We start from the raw sequence: 26935 nt of genomic DNA on the forward strand, positions 1-26935 counted from the left end.
TTCATGTTCCATCTTAAAGCCTGAAACAGCCCCATTAGAAGTGCTGTGCGTTTCAGGTCGGAGGGAGATGGGGAGGGAAAGGAGGTTGTGTGTCGGTTCTCACGGGAGCACCCGTTGTCCTGAGAAATGAGCCACAGCACAGGGAACATTTATTTATTTTTTGCAGACGTGTGTGGACATTGATCTGGCAGGCCATCTGGTTCAGACTGTTCCGGAACCAAAAAAAAAAAAAAAAAAAAAGCCAGTTTGGTGTGTGGTCCAGTGGGCCAGGGGGCCCGGAGCTGGGAGCGGGGGATCTATCTGCCAGGATAGCCTGTGCCCACACTTGCACTTACGAAGGTGATGGAGTCGCAGGGGTGACGAGTTGGGTGGGGAGGCAGGAACGGCGGGCCCTCCACCTCCTGCAGCCCCGAGGGGTACATGGCAGAGAGAAACTGAGATTCTGAGCTGCAGCCCCTGGAGGGAGGGGAGCCCACGCTGGCGGCCCCCTCTTCGCTTCCGCCCACTGGCCCCACCGCATTGACGGGAGGGGCCCACTTTGGAGCTCGGGCTTTGGGTCCTGCTCCAGCAGCCACGGGGCCCGGGGTGGCCTCCTGCAGCCTTCTCCCTGCTCCGAGCAGGGGTGTCCGACCTGCATAGCCCCCTTAGGTCCTCCCGGTTCCAGAGGATCCCGAGGGCACTTCAGGGAGGCGGAGTCTGGGCCTCGGCGACTCTTGGGGGAGGGGGTGCTTAGGTATCAGAGTCAGGGCTACGTCAACGTCAGCCTGCCACAGGGTCCCTCAGCTGACCCGGCCTGAGAGGACCGCCCTGGGAGGGAGGCACAGACCCTCCCTTCTGAGACCCGGGTTGCCCCAGCATGCCAGGGAGGTCCCGGGAGATCGGGACACACCCGAGGACCTAGTCATTAACAGCTTCTTCCAACCGCCACAGCTCACCTGTGGCCTTTTCAGGTCTTTTCCCCACTGTCCCTGCTCTGGGGGTGGGGGGATGTCCATGCTCTGGGGGCTTCCCTACTGTCCGGGCTCTCAGGGTGGGGGTTGGGGGTAGGAGCCCTGGGGGCTTCCGCACTGTCCATGCTCTTGGGGGGGTTCTGAGATCTGGGGGGGGGGGTCCGAGCCCCAGGGGAGGGGGTCCAAGCCCTGGGGGGAGAGGGGTCCGAGCCCTGGGGAGTAGGGAACGGAGCCCTGGGGGGGGTCTGAGCGGGGGGGGGGGGGGGCGTTGTTAGAGCCCTGGGGGGGAGGGGTCCGAGCGGGGGGGGGGGGGGGGGGGGGGAGAGGGGCCCGAGCCCTGGGGGGAGGGGTCCGATCCTGGGGGGAGGTCCGAGCCATGGAGGGAAGGGGTCCGAGCCCTGGGGGAGAGGGTTCTGAGCCCTGGGGAGTAGGGAACGGAGCCCTGGGGGGGGTCTGAGCGGGGGGGGGGGCGTTGTTAGAGCCCTGGGGGGGAGGGGTCCGATCCTGGGGAGGGGGGGGTGTCCGAGCCATGGGGGGAAGGGGTCCCAGCCCTGGGGGAGAGGGTTCTGAGCCCTGGGGAGTAGGGAACCGAGCCCTGGGGGGGGGGCTCCGAGCGGGAGGGGGGGGAGGGGGTGTCAGAGCCTTGGGGGAGGGGTCCGAGCGGGGGTGGGGGGGTGGGGAGGAGGGGGTGTCAGAGCCCTGGGGGGTGAGGGGTCCGAGCCCTCGCGGGGGGGGGGGGGCAGAGCCGTGGTGCGGGGGGCGGGGACGAGGCCCGCGCGGCCCCCTCCCCTGCGAGCCGAGCTGACCCGCGTCCCCTGTCTGTCCCCGCCGCGCCGGCCCGCGAACACAGCCTGCAAACGCAAGGAGCAGGAGCAGCAGAAGGAGCGCGCGCTGCAGCCCAAGAAGCAGCGGCTGGTGTTCACCGACCTGCAGCGGCGCACGCTCATCGCCATCTTCAAGGAGAACAAGCGGCCGTCCAAGGAGATGCAGGTCACCATCTCGCAGCAGCTCGGCCTGGAGCTCAACACCGTCAGCAACTTCTTCATGAACGCGCGGCGCCGCTGCATGAACCGCTGGGCCGAGGAGCCGGGCGCCGCCCCCGCGGGCCCCGCCGGCGCCGCCGCCACCTTCTCCAAGGCCTGAGCCCCGGCGGGGGGAGGAGGGCGGGGGGGGGCGCTGGAGGGGTGCCCCGCCCCGGGGAGGGGGGGACGCCGTGCACAAGAAGGGCCCCTCCGCCCTGCGCCCCGCCCCCTCCAGGCCCAAGGGAGCCCGCCGCGCCCCCCCCACTCCCCCCCCCCCCCCCCCCCGCCCCAGCGCCCCGAGGGCCGCGGAGGAAAACCAGGGCTCGCGGCGGCGTCCCCAAAGCGGGTCAAGAAGCACATACTAGAATAAACCGGGTATTGAACAGAAGGAATTCGAAGAATAAGCCCCCCCTCTTTCCCCGGCCCCCGCCCCCCACGCGGGGAGGCCCGGCGGAGCCCCCCCCCCCAGCCGTCCTCCCACCGACCCCGCCCCGGACCCCGCCCCTCCCCGAGTCGCCAAAAGCCCGTGGGGCTGGGTCCTCCCCGCCCCCCCCCCGCCCCCCCGCCCCCCCCCCCCCCGCACCGAGACCAGCCCCCTCCGCCGGCAGAACCGCCCCCCCAGCCGAGAACCCCGCTGCTCGCCCCACACCCCCTCCCGGCGGCCGGGGTTCCTTGTGCCAAGAATCGCCTGCCTTAACGTCTGGGGAGGGGGTCGCAGCAGCGGGGGCCGCCGGCGCCCATGGGCGGGCGCCCTCCCCCACCCCGTCCCAGCCCGGAGGGGCCGCCGAGCTCAAACATGCGGGTACATTCCAGACGTCTCCCTCCCCGGCGCCCCACCCCCCGCCAGTTCACTTTACCTTTCGGCACCTTGATGACACGCAGGGAGAGACAGACCCCGGGAAACAGGAAAAAAAAAAAACAAACCAAACCGATTCCACGGAGGAGACACCCGCACGCACGGAATCCCCGCCGGGCGGCGCCGGGCCTGCAGGGGAGGCAGGGGGCGAGCCCGCGCTCGCGACTCTCTCTCCAAGGAGCTGAAGCCGATGCTGAGGAAGGTGGGGTCCTGCCTGCTCCTTTTTTTGCCAAAAAGAAAAAAAAAATGACAGACAAGGGGGAAGGAAGGGTCAGAAATGAAGATGAGCCCCCCCCCTCCCACCCCCAGCTCGTCTCTCTTCCCTTCCTGGTGACCTCCAAGGTGACCTCCAAGGCTGGCCGGCAGCTGGATCCCAAGAACCCCACTCCCCACGGTTCAAGACCTGGAGGCTAGAAGGAACCTCGCCCCCCAAACCCCGGCGCGCGTCCACTGCCTCCCAGGGAGGTAGTCACCCCCTCCCCCCTTGAGAATGCAAAAGACATTTCTAGTGAAATGCCCCCCCCCAGGTAAAGGCTACCTCACTCAAAACGTTCTTGTCTGTGATTGGATAAATCACGCCTGATACCAAAGATTCCCCCCAAGGACCTGTGCTGGACGCTGAAATGCCCCGCCTGGGACCAGGTGTGCCCTCAGGTGCGCCCCGCTCCCTAGCAATGAGAGAGAGAGAGAGAGAGACAGAGACAGAGACAGAGAGAGGGAGTGAGACAAGGAGAGAGAGGGAGATGGAGAGAAAGAGAGGCAGTGAGACAAGGAGAGAGAGGGAGTGAGACAAGGAGAGAGAGGGAGAGAGAGAGAGGGAGATGGAGAGAGACAGAGGCAGAGAGAGAGAGGGAGAGCGAGAGGGAGACAGGGAGAAGAGAAGAAGGAGGGAGAGAGGATACTGAGGTCGATGAGTGCCTTTTTCTGGAGCCAAAGATGTGTGTGAAATGTTCTCTTGTCCTTATCGACTCACTATTCTCCCGGCTTTTGAAGCAACTGATCCGAGTGATGCTTCTAGAACCTTTGGGTGTTGGGGCAGAATCCTGAGTCCTTGTCCCCGCTCAGCAACCGTCCCCCCAAACGCGCACACGCACGCACGCACGCACACACGCACACCGCTGTCCTTTCCGTGGTGGCGCTGGGCACTGGAGTCTGGGTGGACGTGACCCCTTCCTTCTGTGCCCACTATCACCTGGGCCCCACTGGACAGACCTCCTGCTGGCAGGGGACAGGGCTTCTCCCACACTCTGTGCTGGGCAAGTCATTTGCTCAAGCAAGGATCAGAGGCCAGAGGTCTCTGTTTTGTCCCCTGTTGGAAAGTTAGGAACCGGCTCGGGACCATTCTGATTGTGGAACTTTCTCACTACGGTGACCTGTGGTCAGATCGGGTCAAGTCCCACGAGCCCCCGGGTGACAGAAGCAGCCCCAGATTCCAGGGTCCCTTTCAAACACACACACACACACACACACACACACACACACCAGCTCCGTAGTAGCCCCCCCCTCCAGCGGGCCCTCACCCCACCCTCCCCCTGACGCCCAGCTTTTGTCACCAAAGACCATTCTCCACGCAGGGAATGACGTATCCAGCACAGCTCCTTCGAGCCTTTGACAATTTTCTCTGAAATACCTCAAAATATTTAATGTATAGTTTATGTGATAAAAAAAAAAAATCCTTAGCTAGTTTTTGGAATACGTGACTTGAAGCTTTATACCGTTAAATTATAATTTTGCAGACGATGGTATGTCGTTTCTTTGAAGAGTTCCGTGGGAGACATATTGAATGTCAGGGCAGTGAGAGCCGGGCGGTCAGAGGCCAAGGGCAAGGCAGCGAGCGCGGGAGGCGGAGAGCGCAGACCGGCGTTTACAGATTTCTTACTCAAACGAGTCCTTTAGGAAAGGCAGGAAGAGAGAAGGTGCACCTTTCTTCTCTCTGGTGTGTTGTTTCTCGTTTTCTGGAGTCATGTCTTATAAGAGTATTTATTATTCTATGTGTCCTGTGTTCAAATGTACTTTAAGAAAAAAAAAAAAAAAAGGAAGAAAAATGAAAAAAAAAAAAAAAGACAGTGGAATTTGATTTGATGCATGACCTACTGTGCTCGGGGTGGGGCGGGGGGTGGGGGGGCCGCTCAGGGCCCCAAGATTCCGTGTCGCATGGTTGTGTTTCGTGCCGAGTTCGGGTTCGGTCGGGGCTTCTTCGCGCTGCTCTGTGTTCGTTTTCCCCTTTCTAAGGATCTGTGTCCAGTGGCGGGAGGGGGACGAGGCCTCAGGGGGACGGGAAGGTGGAGGAGGCAGCGGACCCCCAGACCCCCGTCGCCACCTCCCGCTGCCCACATGCCACCTGCCCGTGCCAGCCGAGGGGGTGGGGTGGGGTCCTGGGCCTCCTGCTCCTGGTTCTCGGGCGCAGGAGGGTGTCGCTGCCCCCTCCCCCAGCCCGGCTGGTTTCACGCTAGCATGAATTCCCAAGTGTCTTGTTCACAGGAGAGAGACAATCAGCCAATTCGAGTCTTGTCGCCCAGGGGGCGCGGGGCCGGGGTGTACCCCAACTTCTGATATCCGAAGGGCCCTCTGGAGACACCCGCTGCCCCCAGGCAGGCCCCCAGCCGGACTCCTCCCACACCCTCAGCCTCCTCAGCCCCCTTCCCTCCGGCCTGAAATGGGGGGGGGGGTGCACATCTGTGGAGCCCTCCCTCCCAGCCCACGTCGGGACCCTAGAGAACAGAGAGGCCCCCAAAAATCGTGAAAGCGGAAAGCGGGCTCTGGGGCTGCACCCCTGCCTGTGACTCCACTTGGGCTGAGCTCACACGGGGGCAGAGCCCGCCTCCCAAGACAGCCGGGGAAGGGGGCTTGGGGTAGTGAAGGGAGGTTCACCCCAAGGACCCGAGGCCCCAGATCAGAGGGCAGGGGTGCGGCACACACAGTCCAGGGCTCCCCTACCCAGCCCAGCGCCGGCTGGAACGTGGGCCATTTCCCAGAGTAAACCACACCTGCCCCTCGGTCCCGGCTCCCCACTGTGGTCCTGGCAGACAACCTCCCCCCCCCCAGAGGGCTGGTTTTGGGGGGGCCTTCTCTTCAGCCAGGGGTGAGGGAGGACCAAGAGGCCGCTTGGCCCTGAGTGTTTAATCAAGACTGGACACTGGGGCGGCTTTGGGGGGGGCACCACCTACGTCATCCAAAGTTCCCCCCCCTCCCAGATGCTAGATGCTAGAGGGAACAGAAGCCCTGTCCCTCCCACCCTCAGGTGACAGGCTTAAAAGTTAAAAAAAAAAAAAAAATCATCGTCATTGTTAACCACTGCTGTGCTGGATTTGTTGTTTTGTTTTTCTCCAATAAATTATTTTGTACTCACTCACCTGGACGTGTGTGTCGGCGGCAGGGAGGGGAGGCGTGGGGCGCGGGGAGGGGAGAAAGTCTGTCTTTGGGCCGCCCCCCCCCCCCCAGCCGCCCCGTGGGGACGCGCCCCGAAGCAGAGGGGAAGACACCTGCTTGGGGACGAGGCTGCCTGGGGCCGGACGCTCGCGGGTCCACGGAGCACCCCCAACCCCGAGGGCGTGGAAGCCCCCCCCCGCCCCCCTCCCCCCCCCCCCCCCCCCCCCCCCCCCCCCCCCCCCCCCCCCCCCCCCCCCCCCGAGCGGCGTCCCCCCACCCCCGCCCCGGGGCGGCGGCGGGGCTCCTCCTGCAAATCCCGCCTGGGCCACTAGAGGTCGGTGTTCGGGGTTTTAGCGGGAAAGCCGGTCGCGGGACCGCGGATGTGACAGGGGCAGGAAGGAACGAGCCTGGCGCAGCCCTGGGGAAGGTGGACCCTGGTTTATTAGCAACAGAAAGGGACGTGGAGCCTAGTCCCCGGGGAAGGCCGCGCAGGCCCGCGGGCGGGTGCGACGCGGGGCGGGTCACTGCTCTTCGGGGGTCGGGGGTCGGGGGTCGGGGAGGGGCTGCCCCGCCGCCTCGGGCGCCACTGCGCCCTCCCCGGGCACGGGCAGTCACCCCACGGGGGACACCTTGCCCCCCTCGTCCGCGGGCTGCTGGGGGGGCGGGGGAACCCCGACGGCCCCGGCGCCCTCCCCCTCGACCACCGTGACTCCTCCCGCTCCCCCCGCAACGTCTCCTGGGACGCCCCGGACCGCCAGCTCCCGCGGGGAGCCGGGGATCTGAGGACGGCGGGCTGCTCGTCCCCCGTCCCTCGAGGACACCTCGCCCCGGTGCTGGTGCCCCGTCTTCCCCAGGAGCGACATCTTCCTGGAGCACCGGGGGGACTCCTGGATGCTCGGGGACAGCTCTTCGTGGCACGGGATTATCTGGCCCATCAGCATGTCGTTGTCGACCCCCGGCGCCCTGCGCAGAATCGTGCCCTGCGTGATGAGCTCCGCGTAGCCCTCGCGGTGGGAGAAGGCGTAGCTGGAGCGCCGCCGGCGCGACTCCCGGCGGAGGTAGGGCGCAGGTTCCACCGCTGTGATGTCCTCGCTCGGGGCCTCCTCCACCTCCTGCCCGGCCGAGAGGAAAGCGGCGGTCAGCAGGCTCGCACGCCGTGCCCACTGCCCTCAGGTCCCTGCTGCCGGTGGGGGCAGTCAGAGCCCCTCCTTGGCCACCACCCACCGACCAGGCCTTCCCTCCCTGAGCAGAGCCGGTTAGAGTCCCCTCCCAGGCTGACTTTGCGCCAACCCATCAGATTCCTTCCCCGGCACCCCACTCTGGACCAGCCGCCACCAGGTGCCTCGGGTGCCCTCTGGTGGCAAAGCCAGGCGAGGTGAGCCGGGGACAGCCAGGTGTCCCGCCTGTGTGGCAGAAGACGGCAGGTTTATGGCCATGTTTGGTCGCTATTCCAGTCACTTCTGGGGCCCATCCCGGCTGCAGCCTGCCCTTCTGGGTTCTTAGGGTCGTGTGAGCCCCTAAGTTCCCACGCACGCCTTTTTGCACGGTAGCAGAACGCACGTAACACGAGATGTACCGATTTAACCGTCTCCAAGCACACAGCTCAGAGGCGTCAGGCACAGTCACACTGTCGTGCACCCACCCTCCATCCATCTCCAGAACTTTCCGTCTCCCCAGACTGGGGCCCTGTCCCCATGAAGCACGGACTCCCCGCCCCTGGCTCCCACCATCCACTCTCTGTCCCTGTGGACGGGACTCCTCTGGGGACCCCCTGTGCGTGGGGTCACGCGGGACGTGTCCTTCTGTGTCCGGCTCCTGTCACTGCGCACGGTGTCCTCCGGGTCCGTCCACATGGTGGCAGGATGTCCTAACTTTCTCAGGCTGAACAAGATTCCAGCGTGTGGAGGGACACGTTGTGTTTACACTTCATCCACACATGGACCCAGGGTTGTTTCTAAGTCCCTTCTCTTCCCTAGGCCATTTCCTGGTTTCTCTGTCATCTCGACCCCCAAGCCCCAGGCATCTGGGCAGGAGTCCGGTGATGCTGGAGTGCGCCTCGTCGTGCTCCTGGCCAGCTCCACCCTAGGAAGGGGTGGTTTTCCCTGGGGAGCCTGGGGCCTGTCATTTGGTCCCCCTGAGGGCACTGGCCACGCACCTGGGTCTCCATTCCCAGCACCCCCAGCCCCGCATGTCCGGGAGTGTCTGCTCCGGGCACAGGCTCTGCCTGGTGGGGTCCCGGGAATGTGCGATGGGGACCCCAGCCCTCACCTTGGGGCATGGCTTCTCGAGGGCTTGGTAAATGACACGCAGGGCCAGTGTAGGCAGGGTGTTTAGTGACACATTCAGCAGGATCACCAGCAGGATGGAGGGGTGGGACAGCACATTGCGGTCAGCATCTGGGGACAAGACAGGGTCACAGCCCGGCCCGGGGTGGAGCCTCCCCTGAGCCTGCTTGGTGGCCCCTCCTCCCGTCACCCACTTCTCCGCCCTCTCCCTCCACCCCCGGACACCTTTGTGCAGATTCCCAAAAGGCACCGATTCCCCCTGCACGGGACACCCCCCCCCCCCCCCACACACACACAGCCGAGAAGACAGAGGCTCACAGAGGCACGAAGCGGACATTGTGGCATGGATGCACCCGTCCCCAGGGCCCGCCACCCCATCCCCTGCTGGGGGCTCACACAGGAACGGGAAGTTCTCAGGGGAGATTTGGAAGAGCCAGAAACTCTGGCAGCCCCAAGTGACGACCACGTAGAAGCAGAAGCTGAGGAATATGGCCAGCACAGACAGGACCGTCCAGTACTTGATGATGAGTATGGCCTGAGCAGGGAGAGAAGAGCAAGCCAGGGTGGTGGCAGGAGGCTCAGGGCAGGGCTCATGGAGGCGGGTGGGGGCTGAGTCCCCAGGGCCCACGAACAGCAGGCCCTTGGCAGGGTCACCTGAGCAGTGACATCTCGGTGGCTCACGTCCAAGGCCCCACTGGGGGGGAGACAGGCCGGTGGCCCCGCCTACCTCCATGGTGATGGACAGCAGGCTCGACAGGGCCACGACCACAGAGAAAGACTGATAGTCACTGAAGCTGGTGGGCCCGGCCGAGTCGTGGCTGACCCACAGGGTCACGAAGAAGTTGACCAGGGAGGTGGCCGTGCCATGGGCAAGGGCCTGGAGAAAGACCCAGTAGTTAAAGAGCTCGTCCTTCTGGCCTGCGATGTAGAGCTGGGGCAGCTCCAGACTCCGCTCGGCACTCACGTCCTGGGGGTGGGGCACAGGGGGGAGGGGCAGGCTCTTGGGACCCGGTGGCGCGTGGGGGACGACCCCAGCCCCGCTCCCGGCCCCCAGGGGGAGGAACGTAGGGCAGAGACAGGGGCGTCTACCGGAGAGGAGGAAGCGAGGCCTTGACTGGCTCACCTGCTCGAAGAGACCAATGTAGAGGACCGGGAGTGTGCTGAACAGCAGGTTGAAGAGTGCCAGGAACCAGCCTTCGTACAGAGGCTGGCACGGGAGGGGGAGGGAGAACGTGGTCAGCCTTCAGGAGCCAAATGGCCAGAAACAGAAACGTGTCTTTACCCGAGGAGACCCACCCAAGCTGGCTGGACCCCCTGGGGAGGATGCCAGGTGAGCTGGGAAGTCAAGGCACGATGAAGGTTGGTGCTAAGGCCAGGGATGGGTCACAGGAGGCTTGATAAAGGCCGGAAGAGAACAAGGCAGAGGGGAAAACGTAGTCTGATTGTTTCGAAACTTCGCCTTTGAGTCCTTGTTTTAGCTGGATGGCTGCGATGCGGAACTACGGGGGGGGGGGGGGGGGAACGGCTGGAGAATGTGTTTGCTGGCCGTTCCCGGTCTCGGGGGATCACCGTGTGGAAGAGCCCTCAGGGACAAGCAGCCCCCCTAATGACAAATCCAATCCAGGTGACAGAATAAGGGCTTCAGTTCCAAAACCCGCTTCATGCGCGTGCTGGAAGTGAACGCCTAAGTAACAACCAAACGTTTTACAAGAATCAAGGTTGTCACTGGGGCAGAAAAGAATCACAAAGCGGGTCCGCGGAAAAGGCTAAGCTGAGCCCGGTCCCGTGGGACTGGACTCAAACATACTGCTGCGGACTCCGTTTCCAGTATTCACAAAGACAGAGGGATAGATACAGACAAGACATGGCGACGGATGTGCCTCTCTACGAGGTTAATATGTGTCCACTTCCCGGCTCTTGTCAACTGACAGAGTAATCCTGTAGCATCCCGGGACCGATGAGCACACCAAGCACTTAGATCTTGGCGTCTAACTACCAAGAGCCAGGGCTCCTCATGGAACCCGCTGATTGCAGGGTCGGGGCAGGGAAAGTACAAAATGAGCGGGGCAGTTCTGGTAGCACCAGAAAGAGGGGGTGTAGTCGGAAAAGACCAGGTGCACGTCAAAAGGACAAATCGGGGACGATGCCCGCGACAAAATATACAAGAAAGTAATATCCGCGAGTCTACACGGACAGGCGTCGGTACTGAAAAAGTGCACAGAGGAGAAGGGACAAATGTGGAAAAACTGAACGCCGCCCCCACGAAGATCCAGAGCCAAAGAGGAAGCCTGCGTTCGACACTGGACTGGAAGTCCTAGCCAGAGCAATTTCCTTAAGAAGAGGAAATAAATGTTACTCGAACAGAAAAGGGAGAAGTGAGGTGCCTGCGGGGCTCCGTCGGTTAAGCGTCCGACTTCGGCTCAGGTCACGATCCCACGGTTCGCGGGTTCGAGCCCCGCGTCGGGCTCTGTGCTGACAGCTCGGAGCCTGGAGCCTGCTTCGGATTCTGTGTCTCCCTCTCTCTCTGCTCCTCCCCTGCCCGCGCTCTCTCTCTCTCTCTCTCTCAAAAATAAATAAACCTTAAAAAATTATAAAAGAAAGGAAGGAAGGAAGGAAGGAAGGAAGGAAGGAAGGAAGAAAAAGGAAGGAAGAAAAGCAAGAAGTAAGACTCTCTCTTTGCAGAGGACACAATCCTATATGCAGAAACTCCCCAAGGATCCACAAGGAAGCTGCTAGAACCAACCAACAGACCAGCAAAGTTTGTCTCCATACACCTGCTGGTGGGAGCAATCCCAAAAGCAAATTAAGAACATTCCAGCTTACAGAAACATCGAAGAAATACCTGTAAACAAAACAGTGGGGCAGCCAAGCAGTATCTACTGACCTACGGCGCCCCCGGTAAAGCTCCCTCTCACACGCTGGGGTTTGGGGGACAGGGAGCTCCTTCCCTCTCTCGGGCCGTCTATTTTGAGACAGCTTCCTGGCCCGCAGGGAAAACTGCCCTTCCAAAGCTCCAGAGTCTTGCGGTCAGGGACCCAGCCCCCCCCCCACACACACACACCCCCCAACCCCTCAGTGGCTCAAATCCTCCTCTTCTCCCCTCGAAGGAACGACTTTGGAGCACCTGCCCCCACCCCCACCCCCACCCCCGGCTTCAAAGCTCCAACGCGCCAAGCATCCCCGGAGACCTTGGGCACAGAGCGGGGGCAGGACCCCTCCTCCCTCGCCCGGCGCGCGTGGCCGCGCACCTGGGCGGTGAAGCCGCTGTAGAAGGCGAACCAGACCTGCGCCATCATGCTGGCCAGCGTCTTGTACACGAAGTAGCGAAGGAACTTGCACACCCGCACGTAGGACCAGCGGCCGTGCACCAGCAGCAGGCGCTTCAGGAAGCAGAACTGGGCCAGCGCGTAGTCGCTGTTCTGAACCGCCTGCATGCCCTCCGGGCCCGCCAGCCCCACGCCGACGTCCGCGGCTGCGGGAACGCGCGCGCGGGCGCGCGCGCGGCCGGTCAGCCCGGGCTCTCCTCCACCCCCACCACCCCCACCCCGCCGCCGCCCCCCTGCCGCCCCGCCACGCACTCTTGATCATGTTGACGTCGTTGGCGCCGTCCCCGATGGCCAGGGTCACCGCGCGCTGGTATTTCTTGACCAGCGCCACGATCAGAGCCTTCTGCTTGGGCGTCACGCGGCAGCAGATGACCGCTTGGCAACGGGCGGCCAGCTCCACGAAGGCCCGCTCGCGCCGCACCTCGGGGCCGTCGCGGGCGCCGGAGTCCTTGACCCGCGGCCCCAGCCCCGTGCCCCTCAGCTGGATCCCGAGGGTCCGCCACATCAGGGACACCCTCTGGGCGCGCAGGAAGTCCGTCGTCCGCTCGCCGCGCTCCTGCCAGGCCTCCTCCACGTCCACGTCCACGTCCTCGTCGCGCACCAGCGCCCGCGGCTCCTTGCGCCGGGACAGCAGCAGCTGGTCCTGGCCGGCGGGGGCGGGGCGCGGCGGGGGCGCGTCACCCTGCACCCCTCCGCTCCGGGCAAGGCCCCGCGGGCCCAAGCCAGGCAGGACTTGACCGCGACCCGCCCCTCCCCTGCTCCGGCCCCTTCCGCCTCGCCCCGTCCAGCAGCTCCCGCGGCCGGTGCGCCTCCCAGCCCCCTGCCCTACACCAGGGGCGCTGCCGTGGCCCCGAGCGGACACTGACCAGGAACTCCCCGTTGATGACCATGGCCACCTTGGTCTGCTGCAGGAAGCGGCTCTGCAGGAGGCCCTGGCCGGCCAGCAGGCCGTCGTTGCTCCCCCAGTAGGCCTCCAGGATCCGACTGCGGGGGAGGGGGGGGGGCGGGTCAGCAGCCGCAGGGCACGGCCTCCCGCCCCCCCCCCACGCCCCTGCCTCGTTGTGCCGGGGTCCCCCCCCCCCCCTCCGGGAGCCCCACCGGGCAGCGGCTTCGGGCACTCCGCAGACCCCCCGGGGCCGCTCGTATGCCGTGGGTGCGGCCCCCTCCCCATCCCCGGCTCGCCCGCCCGCCCGCACCCCGACTTCTTACGTGATCTCCTTCTCCTCCAGAATGAGCATGTTCTCCGACAGCAGCTGGCAGGCAAAACCGATGTTCACCGCCGTCTCTGCAAACCAGCCCAGCTCAGCGCCCCTGGGGGCCACGCCCACCCTGCTGCGTGGACCCGGGCCCCCACAACCGCATCAGCATGCCCCTCCCCCTGGCCACGGGGATTGGTTCAGAAGAGGGCCCGTGACTCAGGCCGGCCAATGGCAGCCAGCCCTGAGTTTTTTGGCTGCCGCTCTGAGCAAAGGGGGCTCCGCTTTGGTGCGTGGCCGGGGCTGGGCTCCTGGACGAAGGGAGGGTGGGGCGCGGGGCCAAGAGGTCATTGGGCATAGCATGCCTAGACCCCACGGGCCCTTCTTGGAACCCACACAAATGACTTAATTTCTTTTAAAAATCAGAAGAAAACATAATGATAATGACTGTGATCCAGCTCGGATATTTGTCTTGATCCCAACGCAGCTGCAAGACGTCATTTTAAGTATTTTGTGTGCATGTGCCTGGTGCCCACGTAAGTCCTAATGCGGCCCCGGGGGCCACAAAGAACCCAGAGGGCAGTGGAGGAGATTCGGGGCTCCAGGACCAAGGGACCGGCGGGCCCACGCCACTTTGCCCCCGAGTCACTCACTGGGTAACCTCCAGCGCCTGCTCCCAGCCCTCTGAGCCCGGCTCCGCCCACCTGTCACACAGGGGCATCCCGGCCACTCAGGAAGCCTCGGCACAGGGCCAGCCCGCCCGATGGAGGTGTCGGGGGGACCCCAGCATTAATCGTGCCCGTTCCTCCCTTCCCGGCTTGACGCGGAGGGCAACGCCCAGCCCGGACAAATGGGACAGGAGGGCGGTGGCCTGTCCGGGCAGGTGAGGGGCGCTCTCCCACCCATCCCCCTTCTCTCGGCGCCCCGGGGACCCACCTTGCTTATCCCCTGTGAGTACCCACACTTTGATGTTCCCCTGCTTGAGACACTGGATGGTGTCGCAGACGCCGTCCTGGAGTCTGTCCTCGATGGCTGTGGCTCCCAGCAGCTGGGGGCGGGGCCGGGGGGGGTGGTCAGCGCCCTGGCAGAGGCGGGGCGCCCGGCCCGGCCCCTCCGCGCTCCGCCCACCTGCAGGCCTCTCTCCATCTCCTCGTACACCTGGTGCAGGGCGTGGGCCCGGTTCTGCAGCCGCAGGCTGGCTTCCCGGTGCCGCTGGCGCCACTCCTCGTACGTGTCCTCGTCCACCCTCTTGTAGGCCAGGCACAGGGTCCGCAGGGTCTCCTCGGCAAAGGACTGGGGGCCGGGTGGGGGGGGCCCTGGCACCACCCCGTCGCCACTCTGCCTCCCTGACACTCTTCCGGCCCTGCTCCCTGCTTGGGGTCCCCGAACCTTGCCCCCCACCCCCAGGGGGGCTGCTCTGGCTCAGCCCCCCACCCCCACCCCGTACCCAGCTCTGTCCTGCCTCCACACCTCTGCACCTGCCCTTCCTCTTGTCGGGAACCCCCTCCCTTTGCTTCGGCTTTGCATGGCCATTTCTAACTGTTCCTCAAGACCCTCAGCACAGCCCGGCCAGACCCTTCCCCGGGACCCCGACAGCCCCTGACCCTTCCCCTGATCCCTGGGCTTTGGGATGTCCGTACCGCACACAACCTGGACAACTGCACGTGGCCAGCCTGGGTGCCTGCCACTTCTCTGCACACTCTCCTCCTCTGCCCGCCTCTCCCTGCCCCTCACCCCCTGCATTACCCCAACAGCCTCCCCCCCCGCCCCCAGCAGGGACTCACAGCCAAGGCCTCCTCCGTGGTCCACTCTGTCATGCCTTTCTTGCTCAAGCGCTCAAAGATGACCACGTCGGCGCCTTTGGTGTAGAGGTAGATGGCGCCCTCGGGGTTTCGGACTGCAGAGGGAGAGGCCAGGCTGCCCACACACACTCTCCCCTGCCCGCCCACCCCCCCGCGCGGGGCGCGAGCACTCACCCAGCACCGACATGCGCTTCCGCATGTTGTTGAAGTCCATCATGGCCAGGACCTGATACACCCGTTTGTCCCCCAGCTCCATCACCGTGATGCTGTCCTGCGTGCGCGCCACGAACACGTAGCCAAAATTCCGGGCCGCCGTGACCAGCGCCTCCTCGTCCGGGGATGCCGCCTGGTACACCGGCTGGTCTGCTGGGGGAGGGAACCGCGGCTGGGGCGGGCGTGTCCCCCGAGAGCTTTCCTCCATCGGGACCGCCACCCGTCTCCAGAGCGCAAAGGAGGAAACCAGACAGGACGGTGGTCTCTCGGGCTGGTACAAGCTCTAAGCCCGGCAAAGGGAGGTAGGTGCGTGGACCCCGGTCCGAAGGGCCCCCCGCTTCCCACAGCAACAGATCTCGAGCCTCGGGCCTGGACACCCCTAGGCCCAGAAGAGGTGGGGCTTGGGACAGGGCCTAAGCACCCTCCAAGCCCAAGGAAGGGAGCCCTGGGGAGTGGGCTGGACCGTCTCGGGAGCCCCAGGGCCGGAGCACCGCCCCAGGCGGGGAAAAGGAGGTGGGCGCACTCACGGTCTTTCTCCTGGACCATCACAGTGTGACAGATGGCCAGCAGACGCCAGAACTCCCGCACCGCCTCGTCCGTGCGGCCCTGAACGGCTCGAAGGAGCTCCGCGTTCCGGTAAGGGAACTTCCCGTCGGCAAATTTGTTCCAGAGGTAGGGGTTCCCCTGAGGGGTTGGGAGGGGACAGGCCGGCTCTGGGTGGGCCCCTGCTCACCCCCCCCCCTATCCCGTGCTGCAGGGCGGCCGAGGCTCACCTTACATGGGGCCTCCTCCTCGTCGTCGGGGCCTGGGGAAAGACCCAGCTTCAGGCCTCAGCCGCGGCGCCCACAGGGATCCCGCAGCACCCACCCCCCCCGGCAGGCTTCCCGCGGCCACTGGAGACGGCCAGACAAGTGGGCCTGGGCCTCTGGACCCGACACCCCAACAACCAAGGACCCCCCCTGGCCACAGCTTTGCCTTCTGCACGAAGGAGAGAAAAGAGTGGCATGGCTTCCAGAGGTCCCAGCAGCACGGCCGGGGTGGAGCCCAGCCTCATGCAGGCGTTTTGTTTGATCTCTTCACGGTGTCTTTTCACAACTTGGACCTGCCTGCCTACGTTGAAAGATTGGGGTGATGACACACACACACACACACACACACACACACACACACCCACACACACACCGGGTCCACAGCCTTTCTAGAAACATCAGAAGACCTGGCCTGGGGCCGATGCTGCTTGCCACAGGCCCTGCTGCTCCCTATCGCCCCTGAGACCCCGGCTGAGGGTGGGGTGGGCTTTACCAGAGGGCACGGGCCCATTTCCGTCTTCCCGTTACTACCCCGGTGGGTGCTCTGTCACGTCCTGGCCAAAACCACGTCCCCCACTTTATGATGGCCAAGAGGACCCTGCCCCACCACTTTTTGCGTGGTCTGCGAGCCAAGAATGGTTTCCACATTTCTGGGGCGCCTGGGTGGCTCAGTTGGTCGAGCACCTGCCCTCAGTTCAGGTCACGATCCCGTGGTTTGTGAGTTCAAATCCCACATCGGGCCCTGTGCTGCCAGCGCGAGGCCCACTTCAGATCTTCTGTCCCCCTCGTCCCACCCCTCCTCTGCTTTCGCTCTCTTAAAAATAAATACATATTTTTTAAAAAGAGAGAGAGAGGGGCGTCTGGGTGGCTCGGTCGGTTGAGTGTCCGACTTCGGCTCAGGTCATGATCTCACGGTTCATGAGTTCGAGCCCCGCGTCGGGCTCTGTGTTGACGGCTCGGAGCCTGGAGCCTGCTTCCGATTCTGTGTCTCCCTCTCTCTCTCATCCTCCCCTGCTCACTCTCTCTCTCTCTCTCTCTCTCAAAATTAAATAAACATTTAAAAGAGAGAGAGAGAGGGAGTTTCTCAGATTTCTAAATGTCTGGGAAAACATTGAAAGACGATCATCTCGTGCCACGTGAAAATGTTAATGAAATTCCAAATTCAGGACTGGCCCGGTCGGGTAAGCGTCCGACTCTCCATTTTGGCTCAGGTTGTGATCTCACAGGTCGTGAGTTCGGGCCCGTGTTGGGCTCTGTGCTGACAGTGCTGAACCTGCTTGGGATTCTCCCTCTCTCTCGCTCTCTCTCTCTCTCTCCCTCTCTGCAGCCCCACCCCACTTGTTCTCCCTCCCCTGCCTCGCAAAAATACATAAACTTAAAAAAATAAAATAAAGAAATTGCACATTCAGCGTCCCCAAGGAGAGGTCTGTCTGTGAAAACCGAAAGAATCCTATTCCGTGACACGTGTAGACGCTGACACCCCACGGCCCGCGTCCACACGCAGGCTGCCGTCGCGGGGCAACGGCCGACCCGAGTCTCGACCGGGGCCGGGTGAGCCGAGAGGCCCACAGTATCGCTCTGTGGGCAACGTGGGACGATGCCGCGCGGCCACAGTTCCGTGGCCCGGAAGCACAGGGCGTGGGGCCGGCGTCCCCGGGACCCGCGGGGTGGGACCCACCGTAGACGATGCCGGCGATGCAGCACTTCTTGAAGGTCATGACGTTCTGCGTGAGCGTGCCCGTCTTGTCCGAGAACACGTACCCCACCTGGCCCAGCTGGTCGTTGAGGCTGGTGCTGCGGGCCTTGGCGGGCACGTCCTGTGGCGCGTAGTACATGTGTACGTCCCAGTTGATGAACATGCTGTTGCCCAGGTAGATGAACTCGACCCTGCGACACACTCCGGGTCACACCTCCGCCCCCGCTCCTGAGGGGAGGGCAGGAAGGGGCGGGGGCAGGAAGGGGCGGGGCGGGGGCGGGGGGGGGGGGGGGGTAGCCGGCCAGGGCCTCACATGATGAACATGGCCATGGGCACCATGACGCTGAGCAGGATGAAGAAGCCCCAGAAGGTGAGGAAGGTCTCGGCGGCCACGCTCTGCACGTGCCTCGGGGACACGTAGTGGTGCTTGGCCTTGAACTCCTTCACCTTGGACCAGAAGCCCAAGCTCAAGGCCACGGAGATCAGCACCAGGGACAGAAAGATCTGGAAGGCAAGTGGTGGGCATGCGGGTGACCCCGGGTGACACAGGGGCGCCCCGGGGACTCACCGACAGGGGCACTCAGTGGGGACGGGTGGGCGGGCCGGGTCCCCCGGGCAGGGGCGCTGTGGGGGTGGGTCCCCAGGGCAGGGGCGCTGGGGGGGGGTGCGTACCCAGGGAGGGGAACTTGCAGGCTCTTTGTCGGCCTCTTGAGCTGCTGTTGTTTCAATTATTATTACAATAACTTCAGAAAAGAGAACTAATCGGGCAAAACCCGCAAGCCGCCTAAGTTGAGCGCAGGCCATCTTACTATCTCCTGCGGGCCTGGAAGGTGTCAGAGTTGGGGCCACCAGGACGTCACTACTTGGCCCTCATCCTAACAAGAGATCCTCCGGCCCACAGACCCGTCTGAGGATCAGGACGCACGCGCTTTTGCACAGGAGGGAAACGGAGGCCCGGAAGAGGACGGCGGGGGCCTCGGGCGCCTCACCAGGGCCACCAGCCTGTTCAGCAGACGGTCTATCCTGCTTCTCTTCAGATGGATCTTGCCACAGTTCCTCATGATCTTGGTGTCGAAACCTGTGGGGTTTGCGTCTGCTTGTCGCCCACCCGTCCTCCTGGCCTGCACCCCCCCCCGCCCCGCCCCGGGCCGCCCCGGGCCGCACCGGCGTAGATGACCAGCCCGTAGCAGGTGTCCGTGTTCCGGACCTTGCAGCCGCGCAGGAGCACGTTGCCGATGTCCAGGGGGTGCTTCCTGCCGTTCCACTCCAGGCACCCCACAAAGTGGTGCAACCTGCTGTTGGGTTCCTCACACACCACCTTGCCTGGGGGCCACGTGGGGGGGAGGTCAGGTAGCCACAGGCTTGTTGGGGGGGGGGGCTCGGCCTGCCCTTTCTGAGTTGGGGCGGGGGGGACACCGCTGTCCCCCTCCGGCCCCAGCCACCCGCACGGGGCCCGCCTTGCCCCACTCCGGCCCCGCTCACCCCTGCACCACCCCCAGGCAGCCTCCTCCTGCTCCAGAGCCGGCCCCTTCCAGCCGCAGGGGTCTTGGGTGCGCGGCCCCCGGCCCCCCGGACTCAACCTCCTCAGAGAAGCCCTCCCTCCCTGAGCCCCCTTCCCCATGGTTACAACCCTGGGATGACATCATCAACCTGAGCTCTGTGGGGGTAGGTGCCAGCCTGGTCTTGGTGACGCTGAGGCCCCCAGCAGGTGCTCAATAAATGTGTAAGGAGGGAAAGAAGGAAGGGACGCCAACATCCGACTCCCTGAAGCCACAGGGGACAAATGCAGGCACTGTCGTTTTCCAGAAGGTGGTGGGAGAGGTCCTTCCCACCAGCAGTCCCGCTCGTGTTCGAGCAAATCAAGGCAGGATGAAAGGCTGGACCAGCGCAGGGTTAAAATGGCCATGGGGTGTGGACCGGGACCCTGGCAGGGAGCAAGCCCACACCTCCTGCCACCTCTGTGACCCCAGTCTCCTCCTCTGAAAAATGGGGCCATGCCTTCCAGCACCGCTCAGTCAGGGCCTAGAGGGAGCGGTGGGGACATGTGCAGCCACCCTCCCCACGAGCGAGGCTTTTCCCCAGATATCAGACATGCAGCCGGTGCGTGGATGTCAGGAGCGACGGGGCTGTGGCTCAGGACAGAGATTCGGCTCCCGAACCAATCAGAGCAGCCTGCCTTTGCAACAAGACAGGAAAAAATAAAGTATCCCCTTGCTGGGCCACCGTGCAGGCGAATCGCGAGCCAATGTGCGCAGGCCGCCTTTTCAATTAAACCACCAAGACTGTTTGACTCGAAGCGGTCGTGTTTCATAAATAAACTGTAAAGCCTGATAAGATGCTGCCCTGTGTATCGTAACAATACAGAGAATGTCCCAAAAGTCACGTTGATTGAGGGGCCGTGAAACATGAATCCCGACACCCAACACCCCCTAGACACCCCATTGCCACGCCCCCAAACCCAGCGAGGTGGGGAAGTTTTGCACCCGCTGCCCAGAGGGGCAGGCCCACACGGGGCAGGGGTGTCTGCTGTTCCCTGCTTGCTGCCTCTCACCTTGGAAGGATGCCATCTTCCTTATACTGGTCAGCTCGTGGTGGGTGACCGGCGGGGCCTGCCTGAACTTCAGGTTGGTCTCCCTGGTGATGAGACGGGGAGCAGGTGAAGGGATGGATGGACGGTACCAGGGCAAGGCACCCGCAGCCCTTCCCAGAGTCCCTCAGACACTCTCGCTAAGCACCGACGGTGTGCCGGCTGCCGACCAGAACGCCGAGGCCCAGAGAGGGAGAGGGCCTCGCCCAAGGACGCACAGCGTTTTTGCCACAGGGCTGAGGCCACGCCCTAGGCCTTCTCACGCTCAGGCTGGCGCACACGAGGGCCTCCAGAAATGTCGGCACAAACGTAGGTCCCTTGCTCTGGCCTAACCTTTTGGCCCAGCTGGCTCGCAGGCACCCCGCCACCGTTCCCGGGGCGAATGACCTAACTCTTCGGCCACTGGGGAAGTTCTTGCATCCAGAGCCCCAGACCCCTAGTGATGGCCCACGGCTCACCCATCGATGTCTGCAGTTTCCACGTAGCACAAACTGCTGGGCTCGGTGCTGGCCAGCAGGAGTAAGTCGGCCTGGGGTTGGGAGGGGTGGGGGCAACAGCATTGCTCAGGGGGGACACAGGAGGAAGGCAAGCAGGAGGCAGCCCGCCCCCCCCTGCAGTCGGCCACCAGCTCACCGGGACGATGTTGTCTTTGTGCAGGCAGACCACGTCTCCCACATACAGGTCCTCCCACTTTCTCCACAGGAAGCTGCAGGGGCGGGGGTGGCAGTGAGGGGGGTCCCTCCCAGCCCCAGCCTTGGCCACCCCAGCTGGGAGAGCGGGGCTTCCAGTCTGCAGGTCCTGGCCGCCCGCCCCCGGTCCTCCTGGAGGTCCGGCCTTCCTGGCCCCCCAGCCCCGGGTCCCAGGCCCTTTCAGATCTTCCCCGCCCCCGTCTTCAGCTGAACCCCCATCACAGGGCCTGTTCCGGCTTTGGTAGACAGCAGGCGCTTAAGCAGTGCCGGCTGGGCCGCTGTCAGGCTCAGCCAGGATGTCCAGGAACACAGAAGGTTCCGGGCCCTCTGCGAGGCACTCCTCCCTGGCCTGTCCCCGATCCCGGCAAGCCGTGCTGGGGGCCTCTTGCCCCGGGACGGACCCCACACGTACGCGGGGCCACGAGGCCTCACCTCTTCCCCACCAGGGTCTGGCAAGGCCTGTTGTTGATGATTCTGTCGCTTCTGTGTCGCCCCTGGGCTGACAGGGGAGCGGGTCAGAGGGACGGCCCTGCCCCCAGCCGGGCCCCCACGCCACCCCGGGGGGGAAGGGCTGCTGGGCAGGAAGGCAGATTCTGCCTGCCCACACCACGCCCCTGGCGGTCTCTCATGCGACCTACCACACAGCCCAGCACCCCCCACACCCAGGGCTCTGAGGACCCAGCCGGCCCCCTCCACTCGCCAGGCACCCCGGCCACTTACGATGTCGTCCACCAGATCTCGGGTGGCCCGGATGACGAGGAGGCAGATGAGCGGGACAAAAAGAGTGAACCAGGGCAGCGTGGAGATCTCGGGGAGGCCCTGACGTGGAGGGCGGGTCATGCCGGCCGCCCCCCCAGGCACCACCCTGCCCGCCTCCCGCTGCCCTCCCACCCGGCACACCCAGCCTTACAGCCTGGCATCCCGTGTCCACCTGCTGACCACCCCAGCCCAGGGCCAGGCCCCTCTCCCCCCAGACCTTGGGACAACCACCCTCCTGTCCCTCTGGCCCCGGTCCCCATCACTGGTCCCTACCACATGGTTTGATGTCACCCCTGCCTGCCCGAGGCACCTGAAAACACGCGTCAGGGCCACTGCTGGGTCCCCAGTGCCCAGCACACAGTAGGTGCTCAATAAACGTTTACTGGATCTTTACTCGGAACAGAATGAGACGCTGGGTCAGGGTTCCCTGGAAACTGCCCACCCACCGAGAGAGGAAGATGTCCAGGCTGGATGCCGGCCCCCCTCGTGCCCCACCCAGACGGCCCAGGCAGTGGGAAGGGCCCCCACAGGTCCTGAGAACGCGCTTTGACCCCTGATTCCTCCTTGCCCTCTGGGTTTAGCTCAAAGGGCTGGGGCCAAAGGCGGTATGTCTGAAGCTGTCCATCCTGACGGGGGCGGGGGGGGGGGGCGTGCCCTCCTTGACCTGAAGGAGCCACGCACGCACCTCCCATAATTCCTCATGCATCGAGGACTCCTCTGTGCCAGGCCGTGGGCTATGCAGTGGGGACCCAGCAATGAGCGTGGGGGGACAGACCTTGCTCCACAAACCACACAGACAAATGCACAGTGAAACTGCCCTGGGTCTACAGAGCCGTGGGGCAAAGGGTAGTCAGGGAGGGCTCCCTGGAGGAGGCAATGTGGGCAGGCGGCTGACCCCTCCACACCTGGAGAATGATGATAAAAAGGAAGTAGAGGTTCGACACGCGGTGGAACTGCTCATACAGGTTCAGGGGCAAGAAGGAGAAGACGTTGTACTTGGCCGTGTGGATGACATTGCTCTGGAACGACAGCCAGCGTGGGATTGCTGCCCGGCCGGGAGGCCCCTCGCCCGCCTGCCCCGCCTTCTGGCCGCTACCAGCATTGATTGAGCATCTACTGAATGCAAGGTCTTGAGCCAGACTTTACTGAGCGCCCAAGGGAGGCAAAGCCTTAAGCCAGCGTTGACTGAGCCCGTCCTGGGCGCAAAGACTCGGGGAGCAGAGCCGTGAGCTCAGCGTTTCCCAAAGCGTGGCGCACGCAAGAGGTTTTAGGTGGGGCCCCGTGAACATATTACACTTTAGAGGTTTCATATTAATATAACTTAACCCAAACTGGGGTGGGATAAGGGGGGAGGGGCGCCAGCACCCAGCTGGGGGTGCTACAGTCCTGGGGACTGAAGTTCGGGGAGGGTGCTGCGGGGGAGGGGGGCAGAGACCCGGGCGCCCACCTTATGCTTCCTCCTCTGCCAGCACAGGAAAGACTTCTCCTTGAACTGGCTGTTGTAGTCCCTGCTGTTGGCTTCCAGCTCCCAGGTGAACGCTGAAGCCAGAGAGAGCGGGGCATCACGCAGGGCAGCAAACACAGGCTAACGACACCCCAGAGGAGGGCCGAGGGGCCCCGGGGGGACCCAGCCCTGGGGACACTCAGCTCACGGACAGGGAGCTGGTAAACAAACAGGACGGCCCGCGGCCCCCCGCGCACAGTAAACTCAGGGGGAGCGCCCCTCGTCCCGCCGCCCTGCGCCAGTCCCTGGGCCAAGAGGAGAACAGGCTCTGGGAGACCCCTTCACACCCACTCCTTCCTCAGAGCGCTAAACTGGGGCCCAGCACCGGGCTCCAAGGTGTCCAAGGCTGCAGGCCCCGAATCCTGAGTCTAGCATTCGGTCATCGGCTTTGGGGCCGTCAGCCGGCGAGCACCCACACTGGGCCTCCTCGGTCCCCCCCTCAGCCACTGCACTTCGTGATGGCCCTCGGCCCCCTCGCCAGGACCCAGGACACGCACCGGAGTTCTTCTCCTCCCCGAGGTCCTCTCGGTAGGCGAGACTGCCCATGCTGGTGGGGCTGCGGGGAGAGGGCCCCAGGTCGCACCAGCAGCCCGGACGGTGCCCGCTTCTCTGCCCCGTCCCAGGGCTCTGACGTTCCAGCCGCCGGACGTGTCCTTCTCTGGCCGTCCTCAGGCCTGGCGGGGCCCAGGCTGCCCCCCAAACCTGCGACAGCCTCGCACCCAAGGTCGCCTCGTCTTCCCGTGTTACGGCCCATCGCTGGGGTGAGGGGTTCTACCTCGGGCCGCTGCTCCCCGCCAGCCCCCATCAGCTCTCCTGGGAGGCCCTCACCCACGTCCTCCGGGGTCTTCCTGCCGCCCCTCCTGCCCCAATCCCCGCCCGGCACACCCAGCCCTCTGAGGTGCTCCACCAGTGTTTGCTGAGTGACTAAGTGGGGCCCCAGGGCTATATGTTAGATCTCACGGACACGAGGGCCAAGCTACCCAGAGAGGTCTGAGCATGGTCTCGGGGCAGCTAACCCTGACGGAGGAGATGCAGGCGACCCCAGACCTCCCACGGAGCCTGGAACCTTCCCACCCTCTAGTTCATGCTTGGCCCTTGCCCTTAGACGCCGGGAATCGGAGTCTGCCCAGGGGACCCACAGCAGCCACCAGCACTCAGCAGCCCCCCGCCTCCGGGCACTGGGCTGGCTGTCCCCCTGGAGGGGCTTTCCCCGCATGCGCGGTCAGTGCGTCCTCACCGTTCTGGTCTCAGCTCGTACTTCTCAGACCGTCCACGCTTCTTCAGGCGCCTCCTCTGGGCTCCCCCTCTACCTGGGGCGTCCCCCATCCCAGTCCTGCTCCCCCTCCCTCCTCTGCGTCTCTCCCTGTCTGGGCCGCCTGCTGAACTCAGAACCTCTCAGGGCAAAGACGGCTGGCATCTGAGCCAACCGTGTCCCCAGGCCCCGAGTGGGAGGACCTGGCTCAGAACCAGTTCTGCTGCTCCCGGGAGCCTGAGCCGGGCCAGTGCCCATTCACCGGATGGGGAAAAGCGAGGCTCAGGGCGAGCGAGGCTTAGCCAGTGGGACCCAGAGCCCGGGAGACCCAGCGGAGGGCAGACGGGGTCGGAGGAAAGCTGAGGTGGACAGAATCCACCCCACGTTTATGGGGGGGGGGGGGACAGGAAGACGCCCCCCACCAGGGCTGGCTTCCCCTTCCTTCCCACCCTCAGCTCACCGGAAGCCTCGAGCATCCCGCAGCGGCGGCGGCCCAGACGCCGGGGCCTCCACAGGACCCCGGGCGCTCCGGCACCCCCACTGGGCTCCGCTCCGCGAGAACCTCCAGGGACGCCCCGCCGCGGCCGCCGCGACCTCACGCCCTCGGGCCTGGCGCAGTCCAGAGAGGGTGCGAGGGCACCCGAGGACGCACAGCAGCGGGAGCGCCGCCGCTCACCCGCGCGGGCCGGGGCGGGTGGTCCTCGGGCGGCCAGGGCGGCGGACGTGCCGGAGCTGTTAGCCGGGTGCCAACCGGCCTGAAACGGGCGGCGCGGGCGCGGGACGGGGCTGGGGCGGCGCGGGGGCGGGCCCGGGGGCGGGGCCTTGTCACGCTGGGCGGTCCTTAGGGGCGGGGCTTTTGCCGTGCCGGGCGGGCCCGAGGGGCGGGACCGGGTGGGTTTAGGGGCGGGGCTTTGTCGTGCTGGGCGGGCCCGAGGCGGGCCGGGGGGCGGGGTCCTGAGAAACAGGGCGGGCCCGCGGGATCGGGGGCAGGGCTAGTGGGGTCTTGCAGAGAGCTCCCAGGCAGGAGGTGAGGCGGGGTTTCACCGGGCGAACCTAGACAGAAGTCAAGGTGGGGCGAGGCGGGCGGAGACTTACGGAGAGGACCGGGGTGGTGGGGACCCGGCAGAGATGGAGCCTTGGCGGGGGGGCGGGGGGGGCCTCTGGAGTGGTGGCAGGCGGCGGTGCGGGGGTGGGGAGCGGCAGGCCCAGATCCAGGGTTGGGTCTTTGCAAGGAGCTGAGGGATGTCAAGATAAGGGCATGCTGGGACTGGGGAGGATCAGTGGGCGGGACCTTGCACCGCAAGGCGGGATAGGGGGCCTCGATTCGGGCCTGGGTACTAATCGGCCCGTAATTTAGGGGCGGAACCTTGTAAAGCAGACCCTCCCTAGAGTGTATTGGCCCTGGCCGAGGTTGGACGGGACCAGAGTGGGGCTAGGGACACAGGAAGGACGCACAGGTAATCACAGGTCTGAGCTTCGTCCTGGGTTTTCACTCCTTCATCCGGCACCCATTAATGAGCACCTTCTAAGCTCAGGTGCAGTGTTAGGTGCTCGGCTGGGGGAGGTAAAGGAGATCGTTAGAGGAAGCCCACGAAGTTCTGGCCCGGTGTGAGCCCACCCAGCGGGCGACCAGGGCTCCGAGGGCCTTCCTGAAGGTGATAGGGGTGGGAGACAGCCATGAGGCTGGGGGAGCTGGGGGGGGGGGGGAGGGCTTGAGCCAGGTTGGGGGGGCTGCTGAAGCTAGGGTCCCCAGCAGTGGGGACTCAGGGGGAGGGGCGAACTTGGGCGGACACAAGAGATGATTGAACGCTTTCATATTTTCACTCTTAGAAATCCTCTGGGAAATATGGAAATTAGGAAGGTAGTTGGTTCTGGGCACTTTCACACTGTCACCACCTTCCCCCCTCTGCCCTGCGCTGGACTCCATGCCCAGCCTCCCCTCTCCACCTGGCACCGGGGCCCTTCATAGCATCACCTATGAGCAAATGTTGGTGATGAGGGAGCGATGGGGTGGTGAGGACAGCACACAGGCTGTGACCCCCCCCCCCACCCCTGTCAGAGCAGCAACCTCCCCACTCCCTCTTCCTAGGAAGCCTGGTCTGCACACCCTCCTTGGCCTTTGAGGGTGGGCGGGGGGTGGGGTGGGGACTGGTAAACCTTTTATTCATTCATTCAACAAACACCCAGCCCGTACCCAGTGGTTAATGAGAAGGACCCAGGGGACCCCATTCCCTCCCTGCAGCCCCAAGAGCCTCACTGGCCAGCTGAAAGTTTGCACCCCTCCTCTGGGTCTCCCTGGGGGGCTCGTTATGCTCTGGGGAAAGGGAACGACACCACACAGAAACAGAAATGGCCCTGCACCATTTATTTGGAAAGTTACTTGTTTACAGAAGAGGTGGGAGAAAGTCAAATGGTCAGAACAGCCTCAGGGGGACACAACAGTGGCCGGGGCCCCGACTCAGTCGCCACTCCCCAGTGAGGGCCCCTCAGGATCTGGAGGGCACCCAGTCCTCGGCAGCGCTGGCCCAGGGTGCTTCGGGGGTAGAGGCTGCCGTGTCCTCAGCCTGGGACCTGCCCTCTTGGCCTTTAGCAGAAGCCAAAGTGGGAGTGGCAGGGGCCC

At 64.5% G+C, this 26935-nt stretch overlaps 2 protein-coding genes across 10 annotated transcripts in view; one reads left to right on the top strand and one right to left on the bottom strand.

Moving 5' to 3' along the window:
* ONECUT3 (one cut homeobox 3) overlaps nt 1–2093 on the top strand; it is an 18423-nt gene extending 16330 nt beyond the window's left edge. Inside the window, 1 exon segment of the mRNA XM_042977249.1 lies at nt 1801–2093. Within this exon segment, the coding sequence (XP_042833183.1) occupies nt 1801–2093 (293 nt within the window).
* A 4628-nt stretch (nt 2094–6721) lies between these two features.
* Nucleotides 6722–25094, bottom strand: ATP8B3 (ATPase phospholipid transporting 8B3). 9 transcript variants are annotated; one of them, XM_042977607.1, is made up of 28 exons: nt 24776–25094; nt 23561–23619; nt 23007–23098; nt 22465–22578; nt 21521–21619; nt 21233–21294; nt 20745–20817; nt 20570–20640; nt 20076–20158; nt 18689–18847; nt 18514–18602; nt 17838–18028; nt 17507–17715; nt 15793–15824; nt 15547–15703; nt 14981–15172; nt 14789–14901; nt 14163–14297; nt 13941–14052; nt 13018–13093; nt 12675–12792; nt 12061–12451; nt 11731–11954; nt 9606–9689; nt 9210–9449; nt 8879–9017; nt 8466–8593; nt 6722–7309 (listed from the first exon to the last, which is right to left on the bottom strand). In XM_042977607.1, exons 2-28 carry the CDS (start codon nt 23607–23609, stop codon nt 6809–6811), a joined length of 3933 nt encoding a protein of 1310 aa, XP_042833541.1. In that variant the 5' UTR covers nt 23610–23619; nt 24776–25094; the 3' UTR covers nt 6722–6808. The 9 variants fall into 9 exon arrangements, with proteins under 9 accessions (XP_042833541.1, XP_042833536.1, XP_042833535.1 ...); XM_042977602.1 differs by having other exon boundaries at nt 18454–18602; XM_042977601.1 differs by having other exon boundaries at nt 12061–12424; nt 14133–14297; nt 18454–18602.
* Nucleotides 25095–26935: the final 1841 nt, after the last annotated feature.

Source organism: Panthera tigris, chromosome A2, assembly GCF_018350195.1.
Source record: "Panthera tigris isolate Pti1 chromosome A2, P.tigris_Pti1_mat1.1, whole genome shotgun sequence".
In the NCBI taxonomy this organism is placed as follows: domain Eukaryota; kingdom Metazoa; phylum Chordata; class Mammalia; order Carnivora; family Felidae; genus Panthera; species Panthera tigris.

What these genes read in the sequence shown, in the direction of transcription:
- ATP8B3 (XM_042977599.1), bottom strand. Translation starts at nt 23,609, where the DNA reads ATGGGCAGTCTCGCCTACCGAGAGGACCTCGGGGAGGAGAAGAACTCC. An exon ending in TTTTTATCATCATTCTCCAG is followed by an intron (nt 21,620 to 22,464) that starts GTGTGGAGGGGT and finishes CCTCCACGTCAG; the next exon opens with GGCCTCCCCGAGATCTCCAC. An exon ending in CCCATGGCCATGTTCATCAT is followed by an intron (nt 17,716 to 17,837) that starts GTGAGGCCCTGG and finishes AGTGTGTCGCAG; the next exon opens with GGTCGAGTTCATCTACCTGG.